Raw genomic sequence first — 20,823 nt, 5'->3', positions numbered from 1 at the left:
GGGAACCACGGGCAGCTCACACCTGCCGCAGATGAGGAAGGCCCACAGCAGTACTGGGGCTGGCTGAGCTGCAAGTCCTGCTGAAAAGTGCTGGGTGAAGTTTTTCATTTTGATCCCTGCCCATGGCCCTGAGTGCGGAAGCCTCCCCGGGAAGGCAGAGCAGAAGCAAACCACCCTGGCTATGGCAAGGGCATGGCTGGGGCACCCAGGGAAGGTGTTGAGGCCTCTCTGGGTGGGCTGGGATTCCAGAGATATTTCATTAAAGGTTTTTAAATCTTGAAATCTGCCGCTTTCTCTGCTTCTCCTTGGGCATGGTGGGGGCTGATTCCTCATCCCTCTTTCCTGATGACGGGACCGAGCAACGAGGGCTTTAACAGCTTGGGCAGAATCTTGTCCCTCCCCAAAGCCAGATTGTTGGGGATCGGTGTGAGGGAAGGGAGGCACAGGTCTCTGCTGTGGATGAGACACAGAGTTCAAAGAAACCCCTAGGCCCCTCAAACACCTTGGGTAGGAGCAAGTGGTTCAGCTCCCAGCACAGCCTGGCTGGATGCTGGTGCCGGATGCGCTGCAGCCAGAGGGTCACTGACCTTGGTGGCTGCACCTGAGCATCACGCCAGGATTGTGTGCCAGACTGGGAAATGCTGTCCAGAACCTCCAACGCTGGGAGGATTTGAGCACCGAGACCAAACACGCAGCTTTATTTCCATCCTGCTGCTCCTCCACACCCTGGCACATCCACCCCAGGGCCACTCACCCCATAGCTGAGATTGTGAGTGTCCTTAGGATGGGGAAGGACCTAGGGTGCTCTCAGGATGGGGAATGTCCTGGCTGTGCACTGGGGAGTTCTGAGGATGGGGAAGGTCCTGGGGATGCTCTGAGGATGGAGAAGTTCTGAGGATGCCCTGAGGATGGGGAAGGTGCTGGGCCTGCACTGGGGTGCTCTGAGGATGAAGCTCAGGAGGTGCACTGGAGGACTCTGGAGATGGAGAAGGTCCTGGCTGGGCACCGAGGGCAAGTCCTGGGGGAGCACTGAGGTGTCCTGAGGATGAGGAAGGTTCTGGAAGGCACCACGTTAGCCAGGGCTCAAATCAACCTGGCCCGGTGGAAGGTGTCCATGCCCACGGCAGGGGCTGTCCCTGCCACACGAGTGGGGTGTCCCACAAGAGCAGGGCGTCTGTCCCACACACACACACACACACACACACACACACACACACACACACACACATAGTCTGTCCGTCTGTCCCCCACACACACACGGTGTCTGTCCCCTCCACACGCTCGTCCACGATCCCCGTTTCGTCCCCCCCGCTCCCCGGCGCTCCGCGCGCGGCCCTGGCCGGGTGTGAGCCCGGCCGGGGGGGGGGAAGCGAGGGGGCGGCGCAGTGGAAATTTCCACTCCCTGCAGCAGCCGGCAGCGGCAACGGCGGCGGCTCAGGCGGCTCGGCGGGGCTGGAGGCGGCGCCGGCCGCGGGGGCAGCGCGGGGAGGGCCTGGCCGAACCCGCGCGGGGGTCCCGGCCCTCAGGCCGCGCTGCGGGACGGCCCCGGCCCGGCCCGGCCCGGCCCGGCGGGGGCGGCGCTTGGGCGCGGGCAGGGCCGGCCCGGCCGAGCGTGCGCAGCTCCTGCGCCCTTTAAGCCGCGCCGCCCCTGCCCGTACGGGCGTCTGAGCCGCGGGAGCCGCGCGGGAAGGAGCAGCCGCAGCTCTGGGACGCGCCTTCCTCATCTTCCTCCTGTTCCCCCTCCCCGCTCCTCGTCTCCGGCCTCGCCGCAGCCCCCTACTCCCCACCCCGTGCCCCGCTCCTCCCGCCACTGGCAGCTCTAAGATGCCCCGCTATGAACTGGCTTTGATCCTGAAAGCCATGCAGAGGGTGAGTGAGGGAGAGGAGACGGGAGGAAGGAAAGGAGGGAGGGAGGTGGGACTGACAGATCGCCCCCCTCCCCCCCTTGGCCCTCGGTGTCCCCTCGGTGTCCCCGCGGTGTCCCCTCGGTGCCCGCTGTCCCCGCCGCACCGCGTGGCCCGGCCGGCCCCGTCGCCCGCAGTGTCGCAGCGTGTCCCGGGCTCCGCGGGGCTTCCTCCGCTCCTCGGCCCATCGCCCCTTCCTTGCCCGCGCCCTCGGAGACTTGGCTGAGCCGCTGCCCCCGAGCCGCAGTCCCCTGTCCCCCTCCCCTCCGGTCCGCAGGTAAGCAGATCCCACGCTTTCCGAGACGCGGTTTTTCCTTGGCCGTCCCCTCCCTCCGTGCCTGGAGCAGGTGAAGCCGGCCCTTCCCGTGGCCGTGCCAGCGCATCCCCCTCTCGCTCTGCAGCACCAGCGCTTTCCATCCCCCTCCCCGCACCTGCGCTGGCATCACCGGGCACCTCCTCGGCTCCGCGAAACCTCGGGCCGAGGGAGAAGGGCGAAAAGCAAGGATTCGCTCCAGCCACCTTCCCCCCCGTGTGCCGGGGAAGTGCCAAGGATGGGGTTTTGCCCGCACCGGTTGAGCGGGGCCGATAGGCTGGGCCGTATCGCCCCCGGGAAGGGGCGCTGGGGGTGGCAGCAGCCGTTGCCGCTGTTTTTTGGCAGCGCGGTGATAACAGAGCTCGGTTAGATGATGCTCTTCCCATTCGGCAGGAGCTGAGTCAATACGTGGGGGAAGGGGGGGGGGGGGGGGGGGAATGGGGATGTGTGTGCGTAAAAATTAATAATAAAATAGGGCCGTCTCCGCGTGGATGGGAGGTTTATTTGGTAAATAACAGTTGGTACTGGTCCTTCTCTAGTACCTTCTATAGCCTTTGTTTATCTGCTACTTTCCAGCTTCATATGCGGTGCTGGTGTTGGAATGTAGCAGCACTTGAGCTGGGCTGGAGCCCCCTGATCCAGCCCGGCATGGATACTCCGGGATTTACCCTTCATTCCCACCAGCACCGTTCCCCACCGAGCAGCAGCGGCTCAGCAGCGTGGCCGTGGTTTTTTGGGAATTACGGGAGCACGTCTGGTGTGCCGCATGCACTAGTACATTTCCATTCATTTTACATGGACCATCCACATGTCGGGTTGGTTTTTTTTTTGTTTTTTTTTAAATGTATTTTTCCCCGTGGTTTAGCTGCAGAAGCTGTAGTAGAGGCATCTCACCTGGGTCCTCTAGTGGAGAAATACAGCAGCAGGGAGAAAGCCGGGTGACATTGCTGCACTGGCTCACCCAGGCAAAAATACGCTCCTTTTCCACTTGCTTGTCAACATATAATTTTTTGTCCGATTTTTTTTTTTTTTTTTTTTGTTCCTTTCCACACCTCTCCCCATAGGTGGATGAGGCAGACATGCTTTTTGTGGCCGTGCTGTTGATGTGGGAGATGCTTTAAGCTGGGCAGGCACTTGGAATGCAGGACAGCAAGCGTAACAAATCTGCCGTAATACTGAGGCAGGAATAAACTGACTTCTCTGAGAGAATGCCATGGAGTGCTCTCTGCTGGAAAGGCTCTCTGGTTTCTAGGATCTGACCATGGAGATGCAGGGATAAGCTTTTAGCTGTAAGATGCTTCTAATGAGCATCAGTGCACTCAGGATTTAACATCTGCAGCCTTTGCCTCTTTGAAGTTTGGCTCTCCAGCATGTTCTCTCCATATGGATGTATCTTTAAGAGGTTTTTTTTTTTTTTAGCTCTGTGATTATGTCCAAACATTTCAGTTTGTGCTGGTGTTTTTAACCCACCCTTGTTGTAAGTCTGAAATCTGGAGTCTCTCTGTAGGTGCTGCTGTTTTTGGCACACCAGATCTGGGTGTTTTTTCGTTTCCCAATATTTTTCTGCTCTTGCCTTTCTCGTGCCATGAGAACTCTTGGGAATATTTCCTCAAATGGTTTTATGCTCTGTGGTGCTGCTCGGGGGTTGTTCTAATGACCCCTGCAAGCTGTGCATAATCCTGGCTGTAATACTGAATTAAATTAGGCAAAATATGGGGATAATGAGCCAGTCTGAAATAGTGGAATGATTCCATAACTCCCTCCTGTAGAAGAATAAATGACATTGCTTCTCCACACTGGTAACAGCACCTGGGAAGGTGTTCCCTGTCAGTCCCTCTGTGGTGGCTGCTGTCTGAGCAAGTGCTGACTCTTCTTTTGGTGTCTGTGATGTCCTTCCTCACCTGTGGCAGCTCCCTTGTCCACCAGAAAAAAAACCAAAAAAATCCCACCAAACCCTTGTCACTTGACTTTCCTGTGTTTTAGGGCTTGTCCTGAACTTCTCGGAGCTCTTTGGCAGCTTGGTGCCTGCAGACTTTGCTGCCTCTCTTTCAGAGGCAAACTTGGTGCTTCCATGGGGTCCTCCCCACCCACAACTTTCTTTTAATAGTTCCCTTGGCATTCTCAGGGATCCAGGCAGAATAAGTCCCTCCTGTTCGTTTTTGTTACTTTTAACCCTGCCTAGCCCTGCTCGTGTCCAAGTCAGGGATCCTTTCCCGTTCTTTTCCTGCGTGTGGCTCCTGTTTGCAGTCTGTTGGGAGGGTCCCAGGGCACCATATCCCATCCATCCTACCTGATGCTCTCCTCAGGCTTGGCAGGCTCCAGAGCCTCTTCAGCTCTCCTTTTGTGCCTTAAAAACACAACACCCAAGAGCTTTGGGGACGGTGGGAGCACGAGGGAAAATTTGGACTTCGCACTTGTTTCAATTTCCAGTCTTTGTCACTGGTTGTCTGCATGTACTTTCCACAAAAAGTCAGGATTTCATTCTGAAGTCAAAATTGAGCAGCTCTTCTCTGTCCTGATTTGTAAGAGGTAATGGACTTGGACTAAAAACCACTGTATTTTTATATACACTGCATATATATAGAGTTTTTCATCAGCAGAGCTTCCAGTTGGTGACTTTTAGGAAAACAATAATAAAAGCCCAAAATAAATAAATAAATCTCCCTACTCTGTGGTGTATTTTGGAGGGCAAGGGGTTTGTGTTGCTGCATGCGAGTTTATGGAGGAGATGCTTGGGGCAGAGAAAGGTGTGAGCACATTGAGGTGAAATGATTCATTTTGCCCATTTTGTTGCTTTCCACACTGCACCATGGAAAGAACAGGTGCTGAGGGGAGCTTGGTGGCAGATCTGTTCTCAGCAGTGTCCAGGTGTTTGCAAACCAAACCTGCCCACAGCAGTCCCAGCCAAACCCTGCAGCTGTGCTGGAGGCAGAGATGCAAAATGAAGACACGGCTACCAATGGCCTGAATTCCCTGCTCATAATAAAACCTGAGCTTCTAAGGATTGCTGATTTTTTTTTTTTTTTTCTCCCAGTGGGAGGATTGTGGTAGGGCAGCACCTTCAGCAGGGAAGGGCAGTGCATCCCCAGGAGGGAATCCGCAGGAATTCTCAGTGGCTGGGGGAGCAGGGCTCTGCAGGGAGCTCTGAACTTCCCTCAAAGGAAGTGAGAGGGAAAGGGAAGGAAGAACTGGACCTGGCTTCCTGCTGCTCTGAGGCCGCTTGTGCAGAGTGACTCTGGGGTGGCAGTGCCAGAGCTCCGAGGGGACTGGGACACAGAGTGGGAACCTCGCAGTCCTTGAGCTTGGAAAAGACCTCCGGGGTGGAGTGTGCAGTCCAGCCTTGGCCTGATCCCCACCTTGTCACAGAGCAGAGCCCAGGGACACCCATCTTCAACAGCACCACTTTGTGACTGGAGCTGAATGGGCGCCTTGTAAGTAACTCAGAGTATTTCACTAAAAAAATGAGGAAATTTATCACTTTTTATTAGCAGTGTGCTCATCTTTACCTGTGACAAAGTTCAAATACAGTGTCATAATATAAAACATAACCACCTTTTTTTTTTTTTTTTTTTTCCCCCCTTCCCCCCCCCCCCCCAGCAAATACCTGGACTAGGAGACTCATCCACCCATTTCTGGAATCCCAGAGTGGTTTGGGTTGGAAGGGGTCTTAAGAATGACCTTGTTCTACATGGCAGGGACACCTTCCACTATCCCAGCTTGCTCCAAATCCAGCCCAACCTGGCCTTGGACACCTCCAAATAATAATTCTGTAGTGAATGTGGGCTCTCATTTCTCTAGCCATGTTCTCACAACACAACTTGTCTTCAGCAGCTGTTTGTTGCTCTTGGAGTGGGTTGCTGTTTCCAAAATTCCCTACCTGCCGTGTGGAGATTGTTGGCTATTTTAGGAAAGCCAAAGTAAATGGGCAGTAGTGTTGCTTGACATCTTGACTATTCCATTTAATTGCTGTGTAGGCAGCTGCAGCAATTGGGCTTTTGATGTCTCAGTTGCCAGGGAGGAGGGGGAGAAAATGAAGCAAGAAGATACTGGGTTTATTTTGTGTTATTTTATTTCCTTTCTGATGAGCAACCTGCTCTTCCAGTGGAATTGTGCATCTTCCCCACCCCCAACTTCCCAACCGAGCAGGTTAAAATTTCACAGAAGTTTTTTCTTCTGTTCCCACTGGCATTTTTAATAGGCTGGAGCAGGCTCTTCAGCCTGGCAGGGAGGGATCCTGGAGTCAGGGGTGGTGCTGGAAAGGAGACCAAAGCCTTGGAACTAAAAGACAGGATCAGAAAACAGCAGGATCCAGTACTGACTCTGCTGGAGGAGTCACCTTTTTGTTTTCTGCCTTGAGCATTCCATATGAAGAACTGGATTTTGGAGAGTCTGGTGCAGACAGCATTTGGGAATGATACCCTCTTGCCTGATATTTGACATTTTCAGTCTTGGAAGAGCTGGAATTTTTGCCAAGTGTGGGATATGTGCCTGGGTCTGAGGGGACATAGAGGATTAATCTCTTCTGCAGAATAGTTTAAGCCTCATTTCAGTTTCTTGCAGGCTCCTAGTGGGATTTCAGTGGGATTTGGCCAGTCCCTCTTCAGGGGACAGCAGTGGGGTTAACCTTTGAGTTCAAACTTCTCTGGGTTGCCCCTGGTTCCTCCTCAGCAATGAGCTCTTTGCTCCTGGTTGGGTTTTGTTCCTGGTGGGTTCTGGCTGTTAACAGGGAGGTGTTGGTAACTTCAGTGTGGAGCAGATTCTGTCCCTAAACTCTTGGGAAAGAAGGCAGAAGTTTGTGCTAAACAGCATTCACTTCTGCATTGCTGGAAAGCCCTGAAGTGTTACTGACTCCTGGGAAAGTTGTCCATTGTAGCATTGAGGAAAAGCTGCTCCTTCAGGTCATGAGTGTTTGTGTTTTCTGTCTTCTAATCTTCATCAGTTCCATACTTTGGAATGATGGAAGCTCTGCTTTTTTTTTCTGTGGGTTCTTTCAGGAGCTGTTTTCTCCAGTTCCCTTGTCCCAGAACCATAATTGCCACACAGAAAATTGCTTTGGAAGTTGTTAAGCTGTTGCTCAAGTACTTTGTCTTCCTTTTTTATTTTTTTTTTCCCCAGAGAAGCTGTGGCTGCCCCTGGATCCCTGGAAGTGTCCAAGGCCAGGCTGGAGCACCCTGGGACAGTGGAAGGTGTCCCTGCCCATGGCAGGGGTGGCACTGGAAGGGCTTTAAGGTCTTTCCAACCCAAACCATTCCATGATTCTGTGATTTTTCAGGCTCCATCCATGGCAGGCTGATAATTCCTGGAGCCACATCCACCCACACCTTCCATCTGCAAGTCTGGGATGAAGGAAGAGCTGTTTATGTGGAAGCAGTTGCTTGGTAGAGCTTTGTGTCCCACCCTCTGTGTCCCTTACCTGAGGGCAGCAGGAGCCTCTGGGCATCAGGTTATTCCCTGGAAAAATTCCTGCCCTGTGGAGCAGCAGGAATATCCTCAGTGTGCATTGAGGAGCTGATAAAAAGGTAAAAGGAGGAGAAAATGAAAACCCATATGCAAAATATAACTAATTATGGAGAAGGGGAACAGGAAAAAATTCCAAGTAAATACGTTGAAAGTAAGGCAAGCTGTGAAGGACCTGTCCTGCAGAGCACTGGTGCAAATAGTGGTGCTGAAAGTGAGATTCTACAGAAAATTCATTACCCCTGGTGAAGAGAAAGGCAGGAAGGAAGTGGTGTAAAGGGGGAGGGTCATGAACCCAAGAAATAGGATTGAGGAACTGCAGAAGAATCGCTGTTCTGCTGGTTTTTAATCCTGGTTTGTCCACTTGCAAGCTAATCCTTGTGTTCAATCCTGCAAATGTCTAAGGAATAATAAAAAAGCCAGGTCCATGCAGAGAGTGGATACAGGGAGTGTTCAGTGGAGTTGGTGTTTTAGAAAAAGAAATCAATGTTTGGTAGCTTTTAATACAGATGTACTTCATCAAGCTTTGTAATTAGCATTATTTGTTTTATAACCAACAGAATTTTATTGAACTCTGGTTTTAGTGTCTTGAAATCTCCAAGAAGGATCAGAAGTCTTGAAACAGCATCCAGCTGACTGGGAAGCTTGGAGAGCCTCAAGTTCTTGGATTATATATGATCCTGAACTGCTTCTGTCTCCCTAGCAATAATCCTGGGGATGCTTTATGTTCTTCCAAAGATTGTGGGCAGCCAGAAATGTGATGGAAATTTGGGGAAGTCCTAATGAAGCTTAATGAGCCTTTTTTTTGTTTTTTTTTTTGTTTTTTTGTTTGTTTGGTTGTTTTTTTTTTTGTTTTGTTTTGTTCTTCCTAGAAATTTGAAGAAGAATTTCCTCCTGGTATCTTGCCCAGTTGCATGGGGACTGCCACTTCTTTCTCATTTCCCAAGTAACTTCTGCACTCTCTCAGCCAAAATCCTCCTCAAATGGGATGAACCAGCACATTTTTTAGGCTGGGGCTACCCAGTCCCTGCTAAGTGGTGATCACCACCAGCTGCATCACATCTTTGAACCTCCAGCTGAAGGAAAGGGCGTCTTCAGTAGAGGCAGAAATTTTGCAGCATTTTTGATTTTTGCTTTTCTAAAAAAGTGATAACCTTGTCCAGAGAACTGAAGTGGTCTCAAACCCACACCAGAAATCAAATTCTTGGCTGTTGAGGCTTGTTTGACCCATTCTCTTGCTGATGCTCTGGTGACCAAATGCTTCATCTCCTTCGTTCCTGCCATGGCAGTGAAATTTGGGATTTGGGGTTGCCTGCAGAAGGGATTTGAGCCTTGGGACTTGGTGTCCTTCTGCACCTTCCAGTGCAGTGTAGCCTGGCAGGGAAACCTTGCCTGCTGCTGTGTCATGCCAGAACCTTCCAGTTTTTGCCAGCCCCTTCCCACTTCCTTGAAAATGTCTGGCTTTTTGCCCTCGGGTGCCCTTGGTTTTGCTGTTGACCGCGTGGCTTCTGGCTTCTCTCTGCCCCTTTTGCTTTCAGTTCCTGTGGAAAAGAACTGTGTCTCTGGAGGGGTGCATGTCACCTCTCTGTGGTTTCCTTGCTGTAAGGGCTGGGGTTTCTGGTGACAAACTAAGCTCAGGAGGGCCCTGCTGGAGCTGCAGCCCAGGCAGGAAAAGTTCTGCTGATTTCCCAGGGAAGAGAGGCACAGTTCCTTGGCAATTTCTGCTCCCATCACAGAATTTCAGAGCTTGGAAAAGCCCTCCCAGCCCACGGAGTCCCAGCTGTGCCCCATGGCCACCTCGTCCCCAGCCCAGAGCACTGAGTGCCACGTCCAGACCTTCCTTGGGAATTCCAAACCTCCCTGGGAAGCCCCTTCCAGTTCCTTTCCGTGAAGAAATTGCTCCAGATAACATTTGTCACCCCTGGAAACATAAGCCAATTCTTTGGGCTAACAAAGGGAAGAGGAAGGTATTAACTCCTTATTTTCTTTAAATTGATAATTGATGGATTAATCTCCTGGCTGTGATGCTATGTCATGTCTGGGTAGGTCTGGTATCTCTGTATTTTAACAGATAAAAAGGGACTTTCTATCTCCTCCCCTCTGTCCCCAGCTTACCCCCCCTTGCCCTGCAGGTGTTGGGAGTTTTGGGAAGAACAGTGGAAGCAAATCAGTTCCTTATTCGTGCTGGAGTGCTGGGGACTGGCTCTTGGCAAAGAGAACCAGCCAAGTGTGAATGTCACAGGCAGTGGCATGAAGTGGCTCGAGGAGGGTGATGCAGATCCTGAAAAAAATCCATCTTTTCTTGCTTTGCAAGGCTGGAGCATCTCTTGTGTCCACTGACTGCTGGAGTGTCCTTCCTGTGCCTTCTCCCCCTCCCTCATTTGTGACTGGGTGGAACACTGGAATAGGTGCATTTGCTTGGGGTGAGGGGGGGAAATGGTTTAAAACCCCCAGAAATGACACCTAAATGATGTCCTGCTCTAACGGTGTCAGTCCCAGTGCCCTTGAGCTCCAGCTGGCCTCGCATCATTCCGGTTTCTGCTCTGTGACTGTCCACTGTACATCCTATTTTTGACTGGCAGACCCAGTGAGTTCTGTGTGTCTCTTGCTTTGGGGTTACTTATTTCTCTCGTGTCTCCCTCAGCAGTTGTATAGAAAAGAATCCAGAAGAATTTATGCTGGAGGAAACTTTTTTTTTTTTTTTTTTTTTTTGTGCTTCTGCAGTAAAACGAAGAGCAGAGCTGGAGCAATTCCTGACCAAAACAAAAGTTCCTTCTGTGTTCATAACAACTCCTTTGAGTGAGTGACTTGATCCTTGTGCCTCAAATTGGATTTTTTTTTTTTTTTTTTTGGTAGTGGAAGTTTATAGAGCTGGCTCCTGAGTTCTCCAGACCAGCAGGAGGTTGATGTGGTGATGATGCAGAGTGCGACCAACAGGTTTAATCAGGTTAGCTCAGGTAACCTGGAAATGTGGCCCTTTCCTGCTGCAGCCTCTTGAGTCCAGGTCTGGCCTGGCATCCCCAGCAGCTCAAGTTATTTATTGGATGCTCCAGGTCAACTTCTGCCTTCCCTGTCTGTCCCAGGGGGGTTCCTGGCACATTGCTCTGCCCCAGCTCCTGGTTTTCAGGGAAAAGCCTGGAACTGCTGCCCTGGATGCTGAGGGCTCTGTTGAGCAGCTGCCAAGGATAGCCCCTGCTTCCTCAAGGGCATGTGCTACATAATTTATGTATCACTTACTCCATGAAGAGCTTCAGTGCTCCTTTTTTATGTTCTGGAGTGTTGCAGTAAATGGAACGAAGCTTTTCCTTTTTTTGTTTTTTTTTCCCCTAAGAGATGTTTTTCCTGAGGTTGCCTTGTGTTCGCTGTGGAGCAGTGGACAGGTAGGGACACACTGGTGTGTCCATGGCCAGGAGTGTGAAGAGTCTGGAAAACAAACTCAGGGGGTTGTCCATGGTACAGACCCCACTCAAGGCACCAGACCTCTGTTATTTTTTAATTTTTCTGTGGTAGAGTTAATGTTTTCCATGATCCTGGCAATCTGGGCACATTTCTTCCACACAACAGAGCTGTTCAGTAGGTGAAGTGCTGCAGTTCAAATACTCCTGCTTGAAGGTGGAGAGGGAAAATGTTGTTTCCAAGAAATAATCTGAAAACTACTTGGAAATCTGTAAGCAAAGCACTTATTTGCTAACAGTGGACGCTCCTGTGGGATAGATGGGCATCTACATCCCCAAATGAACCCTTAAAACATCAGGATTGGTGAAGAGAAAAGGCAGGTCAGCTCAGAAACTTCCCATCTGCCGAAAAACCGACGGAGCTGAGAAAAAAATCGTGGCTTCAGAGCTGGAGCAGTTGGACTCTGGCATGTTTTAAACACCCATTTTATTAGAAAAGCACTGTGGAGAAAGTTTTCCTTTAGACCAATCGTTCAAATTTCTCCTCAAAATCCCACCCTGGGTCTGCTTCACATTATGAAATCTCTCTTTAGGGACTTGCTTGGGATTTTTTTTTTTTTTTTTTTTTTTTTTTTGCCTAAAGGAACAGGCTGGGTGTTGGAGAGACATATGCATTGTTTCAGCAGAGCTGCAGCCTCTATTTCCACACAAGAGGGAAGCACATTGTTCTGTGTCTTTGATATGATCCAGCCAGAAAACAGCCTCGGGGAAGAAAATTCCCAGTCCGTGGCAGCAGCGCCTTTTTTTTTTTTTTTTTTTTTTTTTTCCCCCCCTCCCTCTGTCAGTGCCACAATGTTCACTGTTCTAATAACTCAGGATTAAACTCACATGGGGCATCTCAAAAGTCCTTTGTAAGACTTGAGGTCAGAACTTGCTGAAAGTTCAGAGGGACGAGTCTCATTTTCCTAATGAAGAAAAGTTCCAGGGTTATTTTGGAATTAGGTCTAAGAAACTGGTACAAGAAGCTACTTCAGTGCTGTAATTTAGTGACAGTGCAGCAAATTTATGGTGGCTGCTGAAAACTTTTTACCTTCCAGCTCAGGCAAACTGAGCCCTGCAAAAAAAAAAAAAAAAAAAAAAAAAAATCCCTCAGGTGTTGGTGACAAAGGGTTAGGGTCCAGCTCTCTGAAATTTGATTATTTCAGGTGCATGGTCTGGCTGTATCTTCCTATAGAAAACTCTCCAGGAACTGCACATTTTGTTTATTTTGGTTGGAATGAGCCCCTTGGAGCTGAAGTGACTTAATTGAGGAATGTTACAAATTATTTGAGGGCAGCTGCATCTACTACTGACACACTTGTCAGAGAGTCTGGATCCTGGAATTACAGAAGGTTTGGATTCCCAGGGACCTTAAAGCCCATCCAGTGCCACCTCCAGGGCAGGGACATGTTCCATTATCCCAGGTGGCTCCAAGCCCCATCCAGCCTGGCCTTGGACATTCCCAAGGATCCAGGGGCAGCCACAGCTTCCCTGTTAATATCCTGTTTATAGAGACACTCTGGATACTTCTGGTATCAAATCAAATTCATTTTAACAGATATTTCTGTGATTTTTTTTCCATATTGCTCTGTAGGGTATTTGTAACAGGTCACTGATGAACCTACAGGGAACATGGTGGGGGGGGGGGGGGGCGGTGAACTCAAAATCAAACATTTTTTAATAATGAGAAGGACAACAGAACGTTAAAAATATTAATTATTACCATTTCCTTATCTGGCTGTTCTGGTTTTCTGTATAGCAGATTTTCTTTTTGTCATATCTCAGTAAAATCTCTTCTTTCCTTTGCCTTCAAATATTTATAATTTTGGTATAAACATAATGTAGTTGAAAAATTAGCTGAATATAGCAAAAGACACAACACTATTAAAGTGTTGCTCCAAAGTGCTTAAAACTAAGAATAGTCCATTAAACTTGGCTCTGATTGCGTCATCTGATGTGAAGTGTTTATAATTTTGAGTTGGATTAAGCTATTAGACCATTTAACTACTCCTGTATTTGCGGGTGGGGAGAAATGTGGATTCTTCTATGGAAGAGCTGAAAATACATCTGCGGTTTGAGGCTTCTGAGGAATGATAAATTTAGCCCAGTGCTGTAATCAGTCCATTTTGTGCCATGGCTCCTTAGTCTCTCATTATTGGCTGTAATTCCAGCAGAAGGAATATCTCTATTCTCAAGTGGGTTTGTGGTGCTGGGGGGGGAGAACCCTTTCTTTTAACTTTTTAAAATTTTTCTTCTGAAAAACAGCTGCACCATACAAATGACACAGTGGTGGATTTCTCCTTAAGGCTGAAGTTGTGGCTTGCTGGAAGCTATTTTTAAAATCTGTGAGGAGTTGCACGTTTTTGCCTCAGCACCATTGCTGCCTTCAACACAACGTGTGCATTTTCAACCTTAACTCTCTTGGAATTTGAGATGGTTTTATTGACCCTTTGACCTAATATATGGCAGGGATGCTAAACAAGAAACCAACCAAATATTAGAATATGCTATCAGGCTGTTTGTATTAATCATTAATTAATGGGGAAATGGGAGCTTCAGCCTCGTGCCAGAGAATGAACTGGAAGGAGATGCCTGGAGCTGATGCTAATAGGACTTGAGACTTTATGGCCAGAAAAAAGACCCAGTGTTGGTTTTCCTGTGCCTTTAGCAATGGGTGGGAAGGAGGAGTGGAGTCAGACCCTGTTCCTCACCTTCTGTAGTAATCTCATTATTGCTACTGAAGGTTTGTGTTCTGACCTTTCGACTAAACCTCTTTGCTTTGGTCTTCCCTTCCCGTGGCCATTGGGTGTAGGAAATGGAAGAATCCTGTGTCCAGCTCTCTCTAATCCCATTAGAAGCCTTTGGGTTGGTAGAGGGTGGGCAGGCCCTGGATCCCTGGCAGTGCCCCAGGGCCAGGTTGGACACTGGGGCTGGGAGCAGCCAGGGACAGTGGGAGGTGTCCCTGCCCGTGGGCTTTACGGTCCCTTCCAGCCCAAGCCCTTCCATGGTTCTGTGGTACATCCCAAGGCATAAACAGGACAGGAGCACATCCCAAATCCACGAGGGAGCCACCATGCAGCTCCTCAGTGCCCCTTCCTCTGGCATCAAGTCTTTATTGTCCCCTTCCCTCCACCCCCGGTGCTTCAGTCCCGCTTGCCCGAATGAGTTTTGTTTCCTGATGTGTTTGGGAGCTGTCAGGTGGGGATTGGGAATTCGGGAAGAGCGTGACAGGGAAAGCTTTGCCTCTGTACCTTCCACCTCTCTGTGCTGAGATGGGAATGGATGCTGGGAAGGACATTTCCCAGCATCCTTCCAGCTGCGACTGCTGCCAGAATCCATCCAGTGTTCCTACCTGAGCCTCTGGTGCTCCCACAAAACCCCAGGTGTGGCCATCCAAAGGCTCTGGCCCTAACATGGGGTGTCAGGCAGAGTTTTGCTTCTGCCACTTGCAGGAATGGGATGTTTTCTCTCCTTGGATCACGTGGATGTGTATGGAGGGCTTTCCAATAACCCTGTGATTATCTGTGCCCCAGACAGGAGCAAACTCATGTCAAAACCTGCGGGATAACCTTGATTCTCCAGCTGATTTGAAACGGATGTTGTTTTTTTGACAGCACTGTGACCTCACTTTGATTTTTCTAGCAGCTAGCTGTTGTCTGAAGTGCATTCCTGTGGTGCCAGGATTTGAGGAGGGGGAACAGTGCAGGAAATGCTGAGCCAGGTTTGGGCTCCATAGCCATTGTTATTTGTTGGGTTATTTTAATTTTATTTTCCTAAGATTGCTTGAAAGACGAAGATGTGGTTAGTGGCTTGAGCAGGAGACTTGTGAGACACCGGAGTAAAGAAAAAGAAAATGTATTTTTGTTGCTTGTCACGTTCTGGGGAATTTGGGTCACTCAATCCTCCCGTATTGCTGCGTCTCTGAAGGTACCTGTAACCACTGAAGTTGACTTGTAAAAGGCTTTTACCACGTAGCCCTACCGCTATTGAATGATGTCTGTCATGGATTGCAGGAAATATAAAGGGGGAAAAATCTGTGGTGTTCAGTGATTTGTTTTACTACACTTCAAATTTTTTCTCATTACTTCATGAAATTCCTCTCTAATTCAATCTTTGTCTTTTGTCTTTGCTGCCTTGCAGGGTTGGTACAGTAGGCCTCACTAAACTTAGCTGCAACTAAGAATTTCTCCTACATCAACTGAGTTAAGGCTGATGCTCTTGTGGAATGTGGATTAAAAGTGCGTGCTAAGTTCCCAAATTTGAGAAGCGGAGAAAAGTAAATGTACCACTGCCACCAGCATCAGGACAGCAAACCAAGGGACAAAGAATTTGACCCGCTGTGTTGATTTTGGTTAAAACTGGTTCACGTGGTGCTTAAGAGACGTTGGCTGGGGGGCGAGAAGTGGACGTCAGCGAAGGCTTTTTGGTTACAAAATGAGGGCTGCTTTGGAACCAGCAGACATTGCCATTGTGGCCCTGTACTTCGTGCTTGTAATGTGCATAGGTTTCTTTGCCATGTGGAAAAGCAATCGGAGCACCGTGAGTGGCTACTTTTTGGCAGGGCGTTCTATGACCTGGGTAGCTATCGGGGCCTCGTTGTTTGTGAGCAATATTGGAAGTGAACATTTCATTGGGCTCGCAGGATCTGGAGCGGCGAGTGGATTCGCCGTAGGCGCGTGGGAGTTCAACGCCTTAATGCTTTTGCAGCTTTTGGGATGGGTCTTCGTGCCAGTCTACATCCGGTCGGGAGTGTACACCATGCCCGAATACTTGTCCAAGCGGTTTGGAGGGCATAGGATTCAAATCTATTTTGCAGCGTTGTCTCTAATCCTTTATATCTTCACCAAACTCTCGGTTGACTTGTATTCAGGGGCGCTTTTTATCCAAGAGTCCCTAGGGTGGAACCTGTACCTGTCGGTGATCCTGCTGATCGGAATGACGGCGCTGCTGACGGTGACCGGAGGGCTGGTGGCCGTCATCTACACGGACACCCTCCAGGCGCTGCTTATGATCGTCGGGGCCCTCACACTCATGATCATAAGCCTCATGGAGGTCGGTGGGTTTGAAGAAGTGAAAAGGAGGTACATGTTGGCCTCACCAAACATCACCTCCATCCTCCTGACCTACAACATCTCCAACACCAACTCCTGCAACGTCAGTCCAAAGCCCGACTCTCTCAAAATGCTGCGCGAGCCGACGGACGAGGACATTCCCTGGCCTGGATTTCTTCTGGGACAGACCCCGGCCTCGGTGTGGTACTGGTGCGCTGACCAAGTCATAGTGCAGAGAGTTCTGGCCGCCAAAAACATCGCTCATGCCAAAGGCTCCACCCTCATGGCTGGCTTCCTGAAGCTGCTGCCCATGTTCATCATCGTGGTGCCGGGGATGATCTCCCGCATCCTGTTTGTGGACGACATCGCCTGCATCAACCCCGAGCACTGCTTCCAGGTGTGCGGGAGCAGAGCCGGCTGCTCCAACATTGCCTACCCGCGCCTGGTGATGAACCTGGTGCCCGTGGGGCTGCGCGGGCTCATGATGGCCGTGATGATCGCCGCCCTGATGAGCGACCTGGACTCCATCTTCAACAGCGCCAGCACCATCTTCACGCTCGACGTCTACAAACTCCTCCGGAAGAGCGCGACCTCCCGGGAGCTGATGATCGTGGGCAGGGTCTTTGTGGCCTTCATGGTGGTGATCAGCATCGCCTGGGTGCCCATCATCGTGGAGATGCAGGGCGGGCAGATGTACCTGTACATCCAGGAGGTCGCAGATTACCTGACCCCGCCGGTGGCCGCCCTGTTCCTCATGGCCATCTTCTGGAAGCGCTGCAACGAGCAGGGCGCTTTCTACGGCGGCATGGCCGGGTTTCTGCTGGGCGCCATCCGCCTGGTCCTGGCCTTCTTCTACCGCGCTCCCGAGTGCAACCAGCCGGACACCAGGCCCAGCTTCATCAAGAACATCCATTACATGTACGTGGCCACGGCCCTGTTCTGGATCACCGGGATTGTGACGGTCGTGGTGAGCCTGCTCACGCCGCCTCCCACCAAGGAGCAGGTGAGGACCACCACGTTCTGGGCCCTGAGGAAGCGCGGCGCGCCGGAGAGCGCCGGCAAGGGGGAGCTGTACCAGGCGCAGGAGAAGAGCATCTTCAAGTGCAACGAGAACGCCAACCACATCATCCCCAACGGGAAGTCGGAGGAGAACATTAAAAACGTGAAGCCGGAGGACATCAACCTCCTGGTGACGTGCAGGGATGACAGCAACCCGGTGATCTCGGTGAGCCACTCCGAGGTGGAGACGCCCGTGGATTGTTATTCCAACGGACAGGCCGCCCTGATGGGGGAGAAAAAGCACGAGGAGGAGGAGGGGACCGACGACAGGGCGAGACATTTGAAATTCATAGATTGGTTCTGTGGCTTTAAAAGTAAAAACATAAACAAGAGAGTGGTTCGGGAGGTCGAGGAAGAGACTGTTTGTTTACAAATGCTGGAAGAGACTCCAAAAGTTAAACTATTACTAAATACTGGACTGGTCTGTGTCTGTTCAATTGGAATCTTCATGTTTGTCTACTTCTCTTTGTGAGTGAATAGTGAACTTTTAAGGGTATGGCTTAAACATACAGAAGTTGATACAGGTCTCTGGAGATTTTTGGTTTTTCTTTTCTTTTCAAGCAACATAACCACAACCCAGGCATTGTTTACGCTATAATTGTAAGATCAACTCAGCTTTAGCCTATTTTGAGACCATTTGAGATGTGTTGTCCTCCCTCTGCTGAAAGCAGAACCTGTCCTGTGGTGGCTTTTTCTCTTTCCCCTTTTGTGTTTGTTTTATTTTTTTTTTCCATTTGCAGCACTAACCTTTTGTTTTTCTGTGTATAAATATACCAAAGGCAGGCAGGTGGCTGTGTTTGAAGTCAGGCACTTACAGCTCAGTCAGCATTAAGTGAAGATAACAGGTAATCAGTTACCCGTGTGTAAAATCTGAGTGATTAAAGCTGTATCAAAAGATTTTTAAATGCGGAGCTGTGATGCACATTTATAAAACAACTGTATTACCTTGGTGAACTTAGCACTTTTTAATTGCACTCGCTGCTTTTTTTTCTTCTCTTTTTTTTTTCAGTTTCTCATTTTTCTTCTGGCAACAACAGGAATCTGTTTAGTCTCATTTTATAGCACTTAAAACATGATAGCTCTTAGCAGATTTGCAGATTTCTGCCTTTTTTTCTTATTCTTTTTAAGGAAATTTTTGTCTTTTGATTTTTATCCACTCTAAATTCCATTACTGAAAAGTTTCTGTATTTAAAAAAAAAAAAAAGAGAGAGAAAAAACTAAAACAAAAATAAGCCTGGAGATGACAAACTGACAGTGGAGGAGGAGGAAAAAGAAATATTCTTTCTGTGGGTTTGTAGTTTATTGAAATTGAAGAGCCCCAGAAATTTAGGGTGGGTTTGGGGTGTCCCTGGGCAGCTCTTCCAGGGCTCTTCCACCTCCATGGAAAGAAATTTTTCCTCAGTTTGGGGAATTGAGTTTCCTCAACTTTTTGGGTGGAGTTCCTTGAATTTCAGTAAATGGCCAAAAGGACTCATTTAGCTTCTCCAGCCTCTGAACCTTTAGGACATTTTTATGATTAGCTTCTTTTTAGAGAAAAAAAAATCTGTTTGTAGGTTCTACCACATGGGAAGAAGAGGAACATGAGGCTTGGCATGTCTTGGACAGCTGTTTTTCACCCTGCAGAAAGGTTTTCCTCTGCTGTGTCTGGGAGGAATCCCTGCAGCCCTGATGCTGCAGGGGGAGAACACCTGGGAAGGCAAGGAAGGGGAAATGAGAGAGAGAGGTGAAAGTGCTCCTTGTTTTCCAGAGTCCTTTTGCCCCACATCTTCTCCTACTTCCCCTTTCACCCTGTCAAACATTTTTTTTTTTTTTTTTTTCGGGCTGTGTGGAATCCCAGAGCCCCTGAGCTTGGAAAAGCCCTCCTTGGTCACCGAGTTCCAGCTGTGCCCACCTTGTCACCCAGCCCAGAGTGCCACATTCCTTGGACAACTCCAGGGCTGGGCACTTCTCCACCTCCCTGGGCAGCCCTTTCCATGAGTGACCTTTGTGTGAAGAAATTCCCTCCATCCACCCATCCATCCCTCCTCAGAGGGATTCGGTGTCAGGAGACGGGGAGCGCTTGCAGCCACGATCTGTGTCGCCAATTGAGGTCTGTCCTGTCCTCGGAATTTTTCCAAAAACCTCAATTCCTCCCTGGCAGTCACAGCTGTTTGTAGGTCTCCAGATCCAGAGGATCTTTTCCTGCTGAAGGATGGGTGCCCGGGCAGGGACGAGCAGTTCCCAGGTGTGCAGGATACGTGTGCTGCAGGTTGGTGCTCTCATCCTTCCCCAAGCCGAGCTGGGTTCTGCTTTTGGGAGCAGAGCCCCCCCAGGATTCAACTCCTTCCCTCTCCAGGACACAGTGGTCATATCCAGGCTTTCCATGGAAATAATTCCTCCAGTTGTCTTTGCTCCTGAGCTCGTTCAGGAGAGCACGAACCAAAATGGGGCTGAGGGACCATTGTGAGCGTTCACCAAAACCACTTCAGGGTCCAGCAACATTTCCTTGGCACACAAACAAGAACCAATTCCTGTGGGGGGGAACCTTTTTGTAGAGATGAAATGTGGGTCAATCCTGCCTTTGGCTGCTGGAGAAAGTCCGCTTTTCCAGTGGTGCCATCCATGTGGCTTTTAGTAGATAATTTACAACACATTGTCAAGTAAAGGGATTCACTTCTATTTTTAAGGTGGTTTTGTTTGTTTTGGTGGTGTCTTTATATCAATGAATTCTCATTCATTCCGAAACTTTGACCAGAGGCTGAGCTGCCCCACTTTTCTCCACTTGGTTTAGTTGTTGCTGCTGGGAAGTAGAACTACTCCAAAGTGGAAAACTTGGGAGTGTTGTTGCAGTATTTGTAGAGAGGAATCACCATACCTAGTGCTGGTGTTGCTACCGAAGGGACGAGACACATTTTCTAATGATTGGTTTGGGAAAACATTTTAAATCCTATTTGAGGGTGAAATCCTGGTGTGTGAAATTAATGGCATCTCAAGTTACTTCATTAGTGGGCTGAGCTGCGAAGGATGGTTTGATGTAAAACGCAGGGAATTGTTTCCATGCGGGATAATATAATTTAGGGCAATGTTTGATCGTAGCGGGGTGAAAAATAACAACTTGTAGAGGGTAAAGCCAATGCTCAGCCCAACAATATCCTCTTGAGGAGGCTGGGATGTGGCTCCAACACCCGATTTGGCCCAGGGAAGGAGATGGGTGTTCGGAACTCGGCACGACTTGGGAGCAACGGCCGGCACTGGGATTTTCCAGGCTGCTGCTCCTCACCCTCAATGTCCAGCGCTTCGCCACCACCTGGGAAGCCAGGTTAGCTCAGGGACCCTTTGGCTGGGCTCCATCACCCCCTGTGCTGTTCCCCAGGGTGCCTTACGTGGGGCAGCCGAAGGCACGGCTGGAGGAGGCGCTTCCAGCGGCTTCTCCCCGCTCCTTCCATCCTTGCCCGAGCCCTTTGCTCCTCGGAGGGGACACTGGGAGGGGTTAACCAGGCAGAGCCCAGTGTCCTGTCAGTCCCACCCATGGCGAGACCATCCTTGGCCGTGGAAGGGAGTGGGGTCCTTCGGGAACGCGCTGCGGAGCCCCGGCTGCTCCAGTCCCACTCCGTTTCTCCTCCCTT

The 20,823-nt window shown here is 49.8% G+C and overlaps 2 protein-coding genes across 2 annotated transcripts in view; both read left to right on the top strand.

Moving 5' to 3' along the window:
* The first annotated feature begins 1,678 nt into the window (after positions 1-1,678).
* MRPS6 (mitochondrial ribosomal protein S6) overlaps positions 1,679-20,823 on the top strand; it is a 43,640-nt gene continuing 24,495 nt past the window's right edge. Inside the window, exon 1 of the mRNA XM_062515244.1 lies at positions 1,679-1,869. Coding sequence (XP_062371228.1) covers positions 1,825-1,869 — 45 coding nt within the window. The 5' untranslated portion in view covers positions 1,679-1,824. The remainder of the gene's footprint in view (positions 1,870-20,823) is intronic.
* Positions 15,337-19,480, top strand: SLC5A3 (solute carrier family 5 member 3). The gene has a single exon (XM_062515243.1). The coding sequence runs from the start codon at positions 15,543-15,545 to the stop codon at positions 17,688-17,690; it is 2,148 nt and encodes a 715-aa protein (XP_062371227.1). The 5' UTR covers positions 15,337-15,542; the 3' UTR covers positions 17,691-19,480.

The sequence above is a fragment of the Cinclus cinclus genome, chromosome 2 (genome assembly GCF_963662255.1).
Source record: "Cinclus cinclus chromosome 2, bCinCin1.1, whole genome shotgun sequence".
Classification (NCBI taxonomy): domain Eukaryota; kingdom Metazoa; phylum Chordata; class Aves; order Passeriformes; family Cinclidae; genus Cinclus; species Cinclus cinclus.
Note: the sequence above shows the minus strand (reverse complement) of the source record. Positions and strands in the feature narration are given on the sequence as shown.

Coding starts and splice junctions, on each gene's coding strand:
- SLC5A3 (XM_062515243.1), top strand. CDS start 15,543: ATGAGGGCTGCTTTGGAACCAGCAGACATTGCCATTGTGGCCCTGTAC.